The sequence below is a fragment of the Aspergillus steynii genome (genome assembly GCF_002849105.1).
Source record: "Aspergillus steynii IBT 23096 chromosome Unknown P170scaffold_4, whole genome shotgun sequence".
Lineage (NCBI taxonomy): Eukaryota > Fungi > Ascomycota > Eurotiomycetes > Eurotiales > Aspergillaceae > Aspergillus > Aspergillus steynii.
In genome coordinates, this window is record NW_020194401.1 from 793,192 (window position 1) to 806,717 (window position 13,526).

Here is a 13,526-nt window from a genome sequence, read left to right on the forward strand (position 1 = left end):
TGTCGATTAGTTAGGGATTATTTGCTCTGCCGATCGCCTTCCCATTTGTTTCGGAATCGCGAGTCTCGCAACTGCGTATGGTCGGAAAAGGCAGGACGAAGGCAAATGGATACTTTCATGCCTGTCGAGGGATTTTCGGGCGTGGGCGCAGTCGTCGGATGCAACTCGGCCCATAATTTCATTATCGTGCCCTTGGATAGCCCGGATCCAATGGCAGCCGGGGATTTCGAGAAGGAATCGGCCATCCATCTTGGAAGAGGAGAAGATCCAACATCGGCCGGAAGAGCAGGTGCCCGGTTTGCCTCTTATTCGTCACGGAACTCCATCGGAGTGCCTTAGGGTCTCGGAGACGTGACATCAGCAGTTGCGATCCAGGTTCCTCGATGGACGCCACGCCACTACTTCCGATAAGGCCGGCAATTGGCTCACCCTTGAGATCAATCAACCTTCTCCAGAAGTACGCGAGAACGATCATCTTTCGGCGCGGCCCTGCCCTCCCGATACCGGGCTCCAGCGGCCAACATGCGGCACTTCTTATACGTGAGCCGCAGGATGTTGCGGGCTGGATGCCGACTGTCTGGAAGGGATCATATCATCATAGACCCTAGACTGGGCTTCATACGGAGTATGCATGCACAAAGCAATAGTACACGGAACGCGCATCCATGCTACATGACAGTGACACCAATGGACAATGCCACAGTGGACTCTCCGAAAGACGACACCATCGGAGTCAATTTGCAGTCGGAGCGCTCACAGTACGGGCGTTTAAGACCGAATAATAATGGAAGTGGCTACTGATTAACTAGTACGGATTGCGGGAAACAGCTTGCCCCCTCAAAAAAGGGGGAGAGCAATTTCTTCTCGTCTGGTGTCTCAATTTCACGCCATCACTTTCCCGTACTGACTCACATCTCGTACTACGGAGTCCGCCTACTCTGTACAGTCAACCACGAAAATCGGCGGGCGCAGTGTTTTAGTGCATATGCATTGCTTTTGCTCGGATGAATTCCGTTCTGTGCACGTCCAACAAAGTCAGATTCCCAATTTTGATCCTCCTACTCCGTTCTCAGTTGGTCATTCATGCTTGACCACTGATCTCCTGCAGCAGTAGACTGAATTATCGGGCCAGGATACTTGGATATCCGAGGTTTCCAATCCGTTGATTCTCAGATGCCTGCATCTATGGTGGCTTTTTGAAAGCCTGTCAAGACAAGATTCTACTTTTTCGGACCCTTGCAAGTCATAATGGGGCTAATATTTATACCCGCTTATTCCGTACGCCGTTACTGGGGGATTTCTGCGTTTTTGCTTCTACTCGTATACACCCCCATAGAGTATGTAGACTATGCCCATGTCTCTGATTCTTGCAAGGTTCAATTATCCACCTGTCTTAAGCCTGCAGTTCTGTGAGATTATCACATGATTTAATTACCCGAGAGATTTCACAAGATGATCCATGTATAACTGCTCCAGATACCCTGGAAGGATTGCATACGTGGGAAACCGCCCTCTTGTGTCCTTCGTATTTCTATTTATTTGTTTGTGTTGAGTGCCTGGAAATCAAGGCACCAGGAGATGGATGACCTAATCAGGGGTCGAGGCACCCAAAGGGGCTAGCGCCACTCAGGCGGCCTCCGCGGCGGTTTTGAGGATTTCTCAACCGCAATACAATCGCGAGCGACTTGCTCCAGGAACAATACGCTGTTGCCAACTGTGAGTGTTACCCGGGTGAAAAGATACCGTTATCAATTTGTCGCCTGATCGAAATCATCAGAGAAGTACCGAGCGAACCGCTGACGGCTCTCCCTTTGCACAGAAAATTTCCCTTTCGGAGCCTTCGGACCCGCTGGCCCTGGTGTTTGAAGCTCACGCCACTCCTCGCTCACCCATTTATTACGTTTCCTGAGCCCTGATCCGTCCAACGACATTTCCCGCATTTGTACTCTCGTTATCCGCTTCCCGCGACATCCTAGGCAACCCGGTACCTGCTTCTCCGGTGTTATTTCGCAGCCATGTCTGGAAAAAGCCTCCCTACGTTCACTCCCGCCGAGGTCGAGTCTCACAACACAACCAAGTCCTGCTATGTGACCGTGGGCTCCAGGGTCTACGATGTCACGTCTTTCGTGGATGACCATCCGGGTGGCGGCGACTTGATTATGGAATACGCGGGCAAGGATGTGAAGGAAATCCTGCGCGATTCTGTGTCGCACGAGCATTCAGAGGCGGCCTACGAGATCCTCGAGGATAGCTTGGTTGGCTTCGTTGCCTCTGCTAACGGAACTGCCACAACCGCGAATGGATCTGCGGAGAAATCGGAGCATGTTTTTGCCACGACTGGCATGTCTCGTGAGGAGGATTTGTCCGTCGATACGGATTTCGACAAAGATTATAAGACCCACAAGTTCCTGGATCTCAACAAGCCCCTGCTGCTTCAGCTTTGGAACAGTGGGTTTAGCAAAGAGTTCTACCTGGAGCAAGTCCATCGTCCCCGTCACTACAAGGGCGGCGCATCGGCCCCCCTGTTCGGCAATTTCCTCGAGCCTCTCAGTATAACTCCCTGGTATATGGTTCCGATCATTTGGCTCCCTCCTGTCACTTACGGGACTGTTCTCGGCCTCGCTGGATTGGGCAACGTGCCCGCGGGCATTGCCTATTGGATGACCGGTCTCTTTCTTTGGACTTTGATCGAGTACATTATGCATCGGTTCCTGTTTCACGTTGACAAGTATGACATTCCCTTACGCCTATAGTGCCTATGTATATCTAACCATCGCCAGGTACTTGCCCGATAATCGCGTTGGGATCACTCTCCATTTCTTGCTACACGGTATTCACCATTATGTCCCCATGGACAAGTACCGACTCGTGATGCCACCGACCCTGTTCATTGTTTTGGCCACGCCCTTCTGGAAACTGGCACATAGCGTCTTTTTCTACAACTGGTATGCCGCTCTTACCGTCTTTTGTGGCGGTGTGTTCGGATACATTTGCTATGACCTGACCCACTACTTCCTTCACCATCGCAAGTAAGTTTTCACCCGCACATTTTCGTCTGTAACCATATGGCTAATCCTATTTTTTTTTCTTTTTTTCTTTCTAGTCTTCCTCTCTACTACAAGCAACTCAAGAAGTATCACCTCCAGCATCACTTTGCTGACTTCGACAATGGATTTGGTGTCACGAGTCGCTTTTGGGATCGCGTCTTCGGCACTGAGCTTGAGATGCCGTCCGTCAAAGGCGAAAAGGCCCAGTAAATAGGGATGGCAGCTTCTGAGCTCCGTGCCACTTGACATCCCCGCCACATTCGATTCTTTATTCCCTTTCACAGCTCTGAATTTTCTTACAAACGATGTAATGCTGGGGTTTTTCTATGGCTTGACCTTCCTTAACTCACGCTGGGAGGATGCTTGCAGGCGTTATCTTTGGGTTTGCCAATCTACCTCATGTACAGCACCTTTTTATTCCGGGGTCACTGGATTGTGTTGTAAGACTTTACATCACTTGGGTGGTTTTGATGATTGTGTTGACCTTGAAATTAGTATTTAGATGACTGTATATGACTACCATAACTAATACATAATTAATGAATTTTTCGAGAGACTAATCATCTCTGTCCCTGGTGGTTCCGTGGTTCATACAAACCCCGATGGCGAAGGGGGCGAATGCCAAGAGTCATGTGACACTGATTCTTTTCACTTCCGACGTGGATGGAACGGGGCTCTCTGTCGTTGTTCCTCACACGACCACTCTATCTACCGTACCTACCTCCTTAGCCCCCCACTTCAACAACAAATCCTCTCATCACTTCCAGTCAAATCAAAATTTGTGAACGGAGTTGGAATACAAACAATCAGAAGGGTTCGCTCAAGCAACGACTCAGTCTCAGTCGCACCAGTCTAACGAAGCCAAAGTGACATAATTCCTTTCCACGCGATCTTCTTCCCACTCCTATCCAGTGCTTTTCCAGGACCAGAGGGACGCATTTATCTATCGTCAATATGTCAGGTCTCGACGTTGAGGCTCTCCTCGAATCCACCGCCGCTCCTACTCAGGATGCCCCTCGCTCCCAAGACCAGGATGACAACTCCAAGGCCGACAGCAGTGACCGACGTGACCGGGACCTCTCTCGCGAGAAAGATCGCAAACGCCGGGACCGCAGCCGGGACCGCCGCCGCGACCGAGATGCCGATGGGGATGAAGACATGAAGAGCCCGAGAAGCGAACGTGGCAGTGCTAACGGAAGCCATAGAAGCAGAAAGAGGAGCAGGAGCCGCGACAGTGAACGTCGCCGGGCGCGTCGTGACCGCTACGGCGATGACAGCCGTTCTGGCGGCGACTTCTACCGCGGAGGTGGCCGGGCCCGCACTCGATCTCGATCCCCCTATGATGACCGTTACTACCGACCCTCCGGTCGTTCCCGCCGTGATGAACGGGACGATGACCGTCGCTCTCGCCGTGAACGTGACACTCGCCGACGCAGCCCTACCAAGAGTCGAGAGAGAACCCCGGAGCTAAACGAAGATGAACGCGACAGACGCACTATCTTCGTGCAGCAGCTTGCTGCGCGGTTGCGAACGAAAGAGTTGATTGCTTTCTTTGAGAAAGTAGGACCTGTTAAGGAAGCCCAGATTGTCAAGGACCGTGTCAGTGGAAGATCTAAGGGGTAAGTGGGGTTCACCTTTCCTATCTTCATTCTAGTCGGACATTAACTAATGGCATCATAGTGTCGGCTACGTTGAATTTAAACAGGAGGAATCCGTCGCACCTGCTATCCAGCTTACCGGACAGAAGCTTCTAGGAATCCCTATCATCGCACAATTGACTGAGGCTGAAAAGAACCGCCAGGCGCGCAACCCCGAAGCCAGCACTAGCCACAATCACGCAGCTCCGTTTCACAGGTTGTACGTGGGTAACATTCATTTCAGCATCACTGAAAGTGACCTTCAGAATGTTTTTGAGCCTTTTGGCGAACTCGAATTTGTTCAACTGCAGAAGGATGAGACTGGTCGGAGTCGGGGGTATGGTTTCGTGCAGTAAGTATACCCTGGCTAAAACAAAGTAATGACTTCCGTGGCTAACTGTTTTCTTAGATTCCGTGATCCTAACCAGGCTCGAGAAGCATTGGAAAAGATGAATGGTTTTGACCTTGCCGGTCGAGCTATCCGCGTTGGCCTTGGCAACGATAAGTTCACCCCCGAGTCAACCGCGCAACGCTTGCAGAGCCAAGGTGCAAACCCACAGTCTTTCCAGGGATCTTCATTCTCCGGCCACGGCGGCCGTGGTGTACAAGCCGGTGGCACTAACAACTTCGACCGTGCGGGTGGCCGCGATTCTGAAAAGGGAGCTGGCGCTAGTGCGCTTGATGACACAGATGTTGCCGGTGTGAACTTCAACAACTATAGTAGGGACGCATTGATGAGGAAACTCGCAAGAACAGATGAACCCTCGGAGCCATCCGCAGACGACAAGCAGAAAGTGCTTCGGCCCAAAACGGAAACCAAACCCTTGCCCGTTAATGTCAACATGGCGAGTCGATGCGTGATGCTTCGTAACATGTTTGATCCCTCTGAGTAAGTTTCCCCGTCCCCATTTCCCGTCAGCACATGTCACTTACAATCCTTACAGGGAGGAAGGCGAAGTCTGGATTAAAGAACTGGAGGATGACGTCCGCGCTGAGTGCGAAGAAAAATATGGCCATGTTGTTCACATTGCACTAGATCCCAACTCGCAAGGCGACATCTATCTCAAGTTTGACCGAGTCCAGGGCGGAGAAAACGCCATCAAGGGCTTGAACGGACGATTCTTCGGTGGCAAACAGATCACTGCCCAACCCGTCGTCGACGCTGTTTACAGCAGCTTGTTCTCTCGCACCAAGGCAATCTAGTGTTCGATTCGCTGACCACCGCGCCTGCCAATACTTACACCGTGGTAGGTATTATTACATCTAATACTTCTTCTATTAGGTGCAAACTGGCGACGTCAGAATCCGCGCATTTTACCTTGGAACCCTCGCACTCGGCTGTGCCATGTTGCTTGGAGTACTGGGTGCCACTGCCCCTGGTAGGTGCTGTTCTTTGACGTCTTGCTTTTTTCACTTTATAATTTCTACAAGCTCAAAGCTTGGCGTGAAATGATATGTCTATAGGAATTTGTACATTGATTTAGCACGAATGGATCCTTTTCTTTCTATATAGTACGGTCTGCACTTGGCTCTGTAGCTCAGGAGTTGAGATAAATTTCAGTTATCTGGATCCATCGACTACAGTCGTTGCTTACGGGGGTTCCTCTCCCCGGAAGTCATAGAGATAAGTCCCTAGTATGCCGTCGATCTTGTCGAAATCTTCTAGCATGGGAACGCCTCTTGCAAAGGCAGACGAAACGACCTGTCTTTTGACTAGATTCAAATATTGAATAGAGGGGAGCCAAACCAGAGCCTTCAGTGAATGCAAACCTCACTTCGATGGGAAGACAAAGAACATGGACGTGAGGCATGCTGCAGTGAATGATTCTGTGTTTCCCTGCAGTCTGAACACCCTCAAGTGTCCATCTGCTTCCCACAAATCTACTTGATCTCTGTCATCCTCTTCCTTCACTTGTCACGCTAACCCTCCCACAAAACTTTCAACGCCAATCCCTTGTATTTACTTCTTTGAGTCTCTTGGTGTTCTTTTATCTGTATCTGTTTCTTGTCCTTAATTCTAAAGTCCTGTCAGAATTCAACTTTTCTAATTCATATCACGGCTCTTGCTGCCCTTTCCCGTCATCGAGAGCTCTGACACCTCAAACCTCTCGGATGGTTACCGAAAATTCCTCATTGCAGGGATCTCCTGGTCCCTCTGTGTCGAGTTTTCAGACCCAGATTGACCATAGTGAGACCACTCGTAGTCAATCTGATGATAGCAAGATTTCCCGCAATGAAGGCAATGCCAGCGGGCCCAGTCCTGGCTACCAGGGCAAATTCAGTCACCGGAGGTCTCATCCTAAGGTCAGTCGCCATGTCTTTATCATAGCTCACCAGACAGCATACTGACAAAAAGCCCGGGGAATGTTTAGCATGTCCAGAAGAAGTTTGACGATCGTACTGAAATCATCAACGAGCTCCAAGAGCAAATCGCTGAACTAGAAACGCTTGTGAAAAGACAGAAAAGAACAATCACTAATCAGAGCAAGGCGATTTCCGATCCGAGAGTCCATCGCCCCATGGTGCTGCCAGGCATACCCATGTATCCTTTGACACCGCAGCATCCGGGACCTAGCATGATTTCCACACCGTTTCAGACCCCTTATTCAGGTTACTCCCAATCGGAAAACTCACAGTCTGGACAGTCTGGGTTTTCGCAGACCTCGAGTATCTATGATAACCCCCCGCCGACCTTTGGGCCTCTTGTCAGCATTTCACAGTCGATCTGTACCGGTGCCGCACATCGAGAAGTTCCTGCATCGGGTTCTGACCCATTTGGCCCTTCGGCTCAAGCTGTCCCAAACCATGCTCAGGTTCCTGACCCTCGCGACAAGTGCAAGTGCCCGCATGTATGTGATCTCTTTGATCCCGACGCTGCCATCTCGGAGCTTTCGGTTCGATTTCGCGATTTGTGGAACCGCGTGGAAAATTGGGCGTATACCCATGCCAACTTCCCATGCATTCGAAAGGACAGCAATCTGGAGCCACAGACAAAGGAGTATATCATGGCCCTGGCCGATAGATCCCAGGCGTCCGCTCTTCTTGGAGCCTCATCTACCAGGTACTGTCTTGTGGCCAAGGCAATCAATTTCTACCTCGTGCATGAGGTTTTCAACGTCAGTATCGCAAGAGACTTCGACGCCCTTGGATCTCAGGAGATTGGCGAGATTCAGAAACAGCTTGCAGCCGGTCAGTCAAATGAATCAGCAATCTCAATCCTCGTTCTGTCTAACAAACAAAACCCTTGAATAGCAGATACCCCGTTTCTTGTCCGCCAACTCGCCGTTTTGGCAATGATGGCTCGCACCAAGGGTGTCATAGAAACCCCGGGGTTTGCTGTCTTCTATCAAGAAAAATGCAACACGCACGGGGCAAAGCTGTGGCAATACGTCGGACCTCTTGCCCACGATCCCAGCGAGTCGGATCAACAGGCGTGGCAGGAGCTCATCAACATCGTCGGCGAAGCTCAGCTGCTCGCGACGGACATGTATCTGGCCCCGTTCGAATACAACTTCGATTTTCCGGGGCTGAACGAGCCCTTCGATCCTACCACCATGATCAACCACGATATGTATATCCGCGGAAACCCCCAGGGACTCAAAAACAATGACTTCCGGGTGCGACTGGGAGTGACTCCGATTACTAGAATTCGCAACATTTCGGTCAGCCCGGCCGATGTCAAGTTAGTGTATCTGGCGAGTGTGTTGTTGAAGCCTGCTCCTCGAGTTGGACGGTCTCCTGCGAAGAAGTGAGGTGATGGTGTAGATGATCATTGACTGGGACTTTTTTTCTTCTCCCCCTTTTTTCTTTTAATTTCTTTTAATTCCTTCTACAGAATGTTCATGTCTGAGTGACGGCTGAGTCAGCGACCAGGGGTCGACAGGGATGGCGGACGATCGATGGATTTTATTCTTAGCACCGTGTCGCTACATGATTAGTCTCTAGCAAATGAACTGCATGTATGTCCCTGTACTACTTGGCTGGACAGCCTGGAGTCGGACAAGTGGCGTCCCTAGCCAGATCGAGCAGAATCTCCCGATTGCATCACTTTTCCGCGACAGCAGGAGCACATTTACTACTACGTAATGAACTATAAAAAATGTCGAGAACTGCCGCGGTGCTCCTCCGTCGCAATAATACGCTCGGGCCGCAGTCTCGTCGCCCCCGCCGTCCCTTCGATTTCTTAGAATTCTTTCCATTCTTTCTTCTTCGCCGTCACTCACCATGGGCCTATCCCTGGCTCTCTGATCTCCCCCCTGCCCTCGACCTTTTTTTCAAGCTCTACCGTCTTTCAATGCCTCGACATTCATGAATCTGATTCCTGCAAAGCGGGTCACTGTCCACGTCCGGACGCTGACCAACTGTTCCCGTATGTCGCTCTTATCTCCGAGGCTTCCGTATCGACTTCAGATTAGACCGCGCTCTGGAGCCCGTGTCGGGATCGCAGTCGCTGACCGTGTTTCTGGATTTGCAGTCTCCCGTGGATTGCTGAACCGTCGCCATAAGACCAATCATGCGAGGTTCAACGACACTCGATTCTCCAGCCGACGACACTTCCATGATTATTTCGTGACACGCCTGCCCTCGTCCTCACTTCATCCGGATCCCAGAGGCCCGTTGACCTCCTTTCACAAACTCCCTCGTTCTGCGTCAGTTCCCCATACGGGAGAGACACCACAATCGCCGACGGCTTTTCAGGCGCTGGTGGACCGAGACACCACGGTCGTCCGCATTCCTCTTCGCAGCGCAAAACATCACTATGGCGCCTCCACCCTGCGAGGCACTCGACCGACGAATGAAGATAGTCACCAAGCGGGTGTGATCGATATCCCTGCCTTCGCAAAACGGCCCCCGACTTCGTTGACCATCAGACGGTCGGATCGAAACAATTCCCCACCGCCACCGCGTGAGAGCCAAGGAGCAGCAACGGCCAGCGGAGATCCGCAGGTATTCTACTTCGGGATTTTTGACGGCCACGGCGGGTCGGAATGTAGTACGTTCTTGAAGGATAGACTACATGAATACATCCAGGACACGGTCGCTGCGTTCGAGCTGCGATCTAGCCTGAGGAAGAACCAGGAGGGCAACTATCCTGAAGATGCTGAGCCGTCGACTGGGAACCTGCCGATCGTGCAAGGAGCGAATTCTAAACGGATTGGCGAGCTCGAGAAGAAGCTGATGCGCGACTGGAAAACCCTTGTTGGAGGGTACTTTAAAAGATTTGTGCCGGCCTATTTTTCGCGAATTGGGACCAACGTGCAGGCGGATTCCAACGAAGATACGGGAGCCACTATCGAGGAGGTGCTAGAGTATGCCTTCTTGCGTGCAGACCTGGACTTCGTGTCGGCACAGGCTGCGAGGCAGGACAACGAATTGGAACATGCCGGGCAGCCCCTGTATCAGGACAACATCTTATATGGGAATCGTCATCCCACGCAATCGGTGAGCTTTGACGGCGTTTCGCGGTTCAAGGGTGGCAGCACGGCCAGCGTTGCCCTCATCTCTACGCCCACGCCCATGCCATTTTGGCATCCATCGACCCCGTCCAGTTTGCTCGTGTCGCATGTGGGCGACACCCGCATCGTGCTCTGCTCCACGGAAACCGGCGAGGCGATCCCCCTCACTTCGAACCATCATCCCTCCTCGCCGATCGAGGCCAACCGGCTCCGACGATACGCCGCCACCTTTGTCACCGACTCGTTCGGGGAGGAGCGCATGAGTGGGCTTGCCAACACTCGCGCCTTTGGCGACGTTCAATCCAAGCGGATTGGGGTGTCTGCCGAGCCCGAACTCCGACGGGTTGAGATGGCGCCTGCTGAGTTTTCATTCCTGGTTCTCATGTCGGACGGCATCAGCGGAACCCTCTCGGACCAAGAGGTCGTCGACATCGTCAAGGAAGCTAAAACCCCCGACGAAGGATCTCGAGACGTGGTTCGATTTGCGACCGAGGTGACCAGAGAAGGAGACAACGCTACCTGTCTCGTCGTGCGCCTCGGTGGCTGGGAGCGACGACTCGAAGGGGGTCTGGGGAGTTTAGGATCGAAGGAGACTCGAGAATGGCGCCGACAAGAAGCGACCGATCCGCGCAGGTCACGGCGGTAAACATTCTTTGTTTGGGGGAAGAAACCAAAATAAATGCGACCAAGGAAGTACATTGACTTTGCCACTCTCTTGACATTTTCCTTTTTTTATTTTTTCCTTTTTTTTATGAAACAGTGTATATATGATATTACTTGGTATCACTATATCTACCTTCACTCGGTGAGGGTATTTGTACATACAGACAGACACCGGCGTGCGCAGTTGATTCAACACTTTCTTCTGTTTGATTTGGGGCTTCATAGGAGAGATATTCATTTTGAATAATTTATCTAGCATTATTAAGATCATTTTAATGTGTTTCATCGGGATTTGGGGACATGAAGACCGGCTGCATTCATTTTAAATCCAAGATCACGAGGCCGCCGGAAAAGGAAAGCACCTGCAATGACGAGGATCTCTTCATTTCCATGGCTTCATTTCTCTCCTGCTTCCTCCCTTCCCGAGAGCCCCGAGTTATGACCGGAATAACTGGAATTAATCCCTCGATCGGATCTCCACGTTGCGCCTCCTTTTTAGTTTAGTCAGGACTAGAATCATTAAGTGTCCTTCTCGTGCATCGCCCGATCTCTCGATCGTCGCTCGTGAGTCTGCCTTATCAAACCTCCTTATCGCCAAAACCGGCCAAATCATCGCCATCCTCAGTGGCTTACTTCGTGCCTTTGCAGTTCTCGTGTCCTCTCGACTCTCGATTTCGTGCTCCCCGATCCGAGTGTCGAAGTTCTTGGTCTTCGCCCCTCCCGGAAGAGGCGCGTCGTGGATTTTTTAGCCACTAGGAATCGGTACGTGTTTTGGGAAGAAAAAAAAAGCTTGGTCAGGAGAGACCTCACCACCACCGCATCATCATGCCAGCATCTTTCTGCCTGTTTCTTGCTAGCTTCATTTGAACACGGAGTGGGATACAAATCGCTGATTGTTTCTTTTTTGCTAGCTTGATCAAGCTCACTGTTTGGGACAAGCTGAACGGTGCTTGTGTACATCTTGAACTGCTCGACCCGCTGCTCGCCGTGGATCCTTTCGGATAATACCTCCCTCCGCTATCCCTTAAACAACTACATCGTGAAACTCTGTCCTCGAGGCAACTTCGTTCAATTCCGGGTTTTCCGACTCTCCTTTCTCGAATTTTTACCCCTCTGCGTGTGACTTGTCAGAATCATTATGAGCGCTAGAACACGGAAGCAGAAGGCTGCCTTGGCCGCACAGTCCGACGAGAACGAGACACCCGTCAGCAATGGCGCGGCACAGAAATCGCCGAAGAGAAGCAAGTCGGCTTCCGCTGAAAAGGAAGTCAAGGAGAATGTATACCTGTTTGCTCCGAACTTGATCGGTACGATTCCTTCTCATCTCCTCCCCCCGGTGACAACGTGTCTCGTCGCAGTGCTAACATTTCTGGCCCGGCTTAGGATATTTGCGGGTTGTTTTGACCATCGCCTCCCTTTACTATATGCCCTTCCACCCTCGAACCTGCTCTCTCCTATACAGTGTATCGTGTTTGCTGGATGCCTTGGACGGATATGCGGCGCGATACTTCAATCAATCCACCACCTTCGGTGCCGTGCTCGATATGGTGACGGACCGCTGCACCACCGCGTGCCTCTTGGTTTTCCTGAGCTCCGCCTGGCCCCGGTGGGCCATTATCTTCCAGAGCTTGATTGCGCTGGATATGGCGAGTCATTATATGCATATGTACGCCACCCTCAGCATGGGTGGTTCGAGCCAGAGCCACAAGAAGGTTGAGGCCAGCCGCAGCTGGATCTTGTACTGGTACTACAACAGCAAGGTAGGCGGCGCCAAAACTCTCCCATCATCGAGCGGACCATCCCGATGCTGACCATCTGCCAGACGGTTCTGTTCATCTGCTGCGCCCTGAACGAAGTTTTCTTCATCGGCCTCTATCTCCTCTCCTTCTCCTCTCCTACACTTTCGCCTTCCCTTCTTAAGCCACTCGCCGAAAGCGTTGCCCAGACAGCTCCCACCAATCTGTACGACAGCCCGTGGAGTGCGGGAGCGCTGGAATTGGCTCGGGCCAACAAGATTGACAGCTTCTGGCCCTGGCTCATCACCGGAATCTCGGCGCCTATCATGGCGCTCAAGCAGATCATCAACGTGGTGCAGCTTGTGAAAGCCAGCAACTGGCTGGTCGAGGGTGACATGGCCAGTCGCAAGGCACTCCGTGGAAAGAAACACTAAATTTCCTCCTCGCCCATAACCACGAGCCAATTGGCTGACTGTGGATAAGTTTCTTTGGTCTTTGGCCCCCTCTTTCTTCTTATTGTCAATATTTTCAGCCGCAGCACGTAATATTGGGGATCCTGCTGTTGGCCTGAACCTTTCTCCCCTTCTTTTCTGCGCCCATTTTTGACCGCTTCATTATTCCTGTGCATGGCTCTGGTGCTTTGGTTCATTCTTTGGGACTGGCGAGATTTCGTCCCTTCTTTTTTTATTTTTATTTTTCTGAGTTTGCTTTCAAAGGTGTCAATCAGGAGGAAATCGTGGATTTGTCGGTCTGCCTGCCAACCAGACCATCATGGACAGATATAAATGAATGGCCCTCACTTCGATCGTTGTTATTACTAATTGCTTTTCTCTGGACTTTTTTCTTTCCTTTTTTTTTTCTTTTTCTCTGGACTCTTTCTTCCTGTCTATTTAGTTGTGTTCGCGTCTTCTTCCTAACAATTTTTAATGGATTCTGTGTAGCTATGATTGTGGGCGGTGGTTTATGCCGCGCAGAACAAAAAGCATT

At 51.2% G+C, this 13,526-nt stretch overlaps 5 protein-coding genes across 5 annotated transcripts; all 5 read left to right on the forward strand.

Annotated features, from left to right (window-relative positions):
* Positions 1 to 1,567: 1,567 nt before the first annotated feature.
* On the forward strand, positions 1,568 to 3,257 carry P170DRAFT_407596 (fatty acid alpha-hydroxylase; the record flags this gene model as incomplete). Its single annotated transcript, XM_024846690.1, has 4 exons — positions 1,568 to 1,716; positions 1,820 to 2,728; positions 2,781 to 3,029; positions 3,104 to 3,257. The coding sequence occupies exons 2-4, from the start codon at positions 2,016 to 2,018 to the stop codon at positions 3,255 to 3,257; spliced, it is 1,116 nt and encodes a 371-aa protein (XP_024704173.1). The 5' UTR covers positions 1,568 to 1,716; positions 1,820 to 2,015.
* Positions 3,258 to 3,742: 485 nt separating this feature from the next.
* On the forward strand, positions 3,743 to 6,198 carry P170DRAFT_455693 (putative RNA splicing factor (Pad-1)). Its single transcript, XM_024851556.1, has 5 exons — positions 3,743 to 3,861; positions 3,915 to 4,666; positions 4,728 to 5,036; positions 5,094 to 5,573; positions 5,629 to 6,198. The coding sequence occupies exons 2-5, from the start codon at positions 4,002 to 4,004 to the stop codon at positions 5,885 to 5,887; spliced, it is 1,713 nt and encodes a 570-aa protein (XP_024704174.1). The 5' UTR covers positions 3,743 to 3,861; positions 3,915 to 4,001; the 3' UTR covers positions 5,888 to 6,198.
* An 870-nt stretch (positions 6,199 to 7,068) lies between these two features.
* P170DRAFT_358052 (uncharacterized protein) lies at positions 7,069 to 8,436 on the forward strand (the record flags this gene model as incomplete). Its single annotated transcript, XM_024844257.1, has 2 exons — positions 7,069 to 7,873; positions 7,940 to 8,436. Coding segments are annotated over 2 exons (1,302 nt in total), but the record flags the coding sequence as incomplete, so codon positions are not given.
* Positions 8,437 to 8,898: 462 nt separating this feature from the next.
* P170DRAFT_383224 (PP2C family serine/threonine-protein phosphatase) lies at positions 8,899 to 11,062 on the forward strand. The gene is made up of 2 exons (XM_024845636.1): positions 8,899 to 9,053; positions 9,159 to 11,062. Exons 1-2 carry the CDS (start codon positions 8,993 to 8,995, stop codon positions 10,784 to 10,786), a joined length of 1,689 nt encoding a protein of 562 aa, XP_024704176.1. The 5' UTR covers positions 8,899 to 8,992; the 3' UTR covers positions 10,787 to 11,062.
* A 663-nt stretch (positions 11,063 to 11,725) lies between these two features.
* P170DRAFT_169133 (CDP-diacylglycerol--inositol 3-phosphatidyltransferase) lies at positions 11,726 to 13,118 on the forward strand. Its single transcript, XM_024842617.1, has 3 exons — positions 11,726 to 12,110; positions 12,187 to 12,563; positions 12,626 to 13,118. The coding sequence occupies exons 1-3, from the start codon at positions 11,942 to 11,944 to the stop codon at positions 12,971 to 12,973; spliced, it is 894 nt and encodes a 297-aa protein (XP_024704177.1). The 5' UTR covers positions 11,726 to 11,941; the 3' UTR covers positions 12,974 to 13,118.
* Positions 13,119 to 13,526: the final 408 nt, after the last annotated feature.

What these genes read in the sequence shown, in the direction of transcription:
- P170DRAFT_455693 (XM_024851556.1), top strand. Translation starts at nt 4,002, where the DNA reads ATGTCAGGTCTCGACGTTGAGGCTCTCCTCGAATCCACCGCCGCTCCT. An exon ending in CGGGGGTATGGTTTCGTGCA is followed by an intron (nt 5,037 to 5,093) that starts GTAAGTATACCC and finishes CTGTTTTCTTAG; the next exon opens with ATTCCGTGATCCTAACCAGG. An exon ending in AACATGTTTGATCCCTCTGA is followed by an intron (nt 5,574 to 5,628) that starts GTAAGTTTCCCC and finishes CAATCCTTACAG; the next exon opens with GGAGGAAGGCGAAGTCTGGA.
- P170DRAFT_383224 (XM_024845636.1), top strand. Translation starts at nt 8,993, where the DNA reads ATGAATCTGATTCCTGCAAAGCGGGTCACTGTCCACGTCCGGACGCTG. An exon ending in GACGCTGACCAACTGTTCCC is followed by an intron (nt 9,054 to 9,158) that starts GTATGTCGCTCT and finishes CTGGATTTGCAG; the next exon opens with TCTCCCGTGGATTGCTGAAC.
- P170DRAFT_169133 (XM_024842617.1), top strand. Translation starts at nt 11,942, where the DNA reads ATGAGCGCTAGAACACGGAAGCAGAAGGCTGCCTTGGCCGCACAGTCC. An exon ending in GTTTGCTCCGAACTTGATCG is followed by an intron (nt 12,111 to 12,186) that starts GTACGATTCCTT and finishes GGCCCGGCTTAG; the next exon opens with GATATTTGCGGGTTGTTTTG. An exon ending in ACTGGTACTACAACAGCAAG is followed by an intron (nt 12,564 to 12,625) that starts GTAGGCGGCGCC and finishes ACCATCTGCCAG; the next exon opens with ACGGTTCTGTTCATCTGCTG.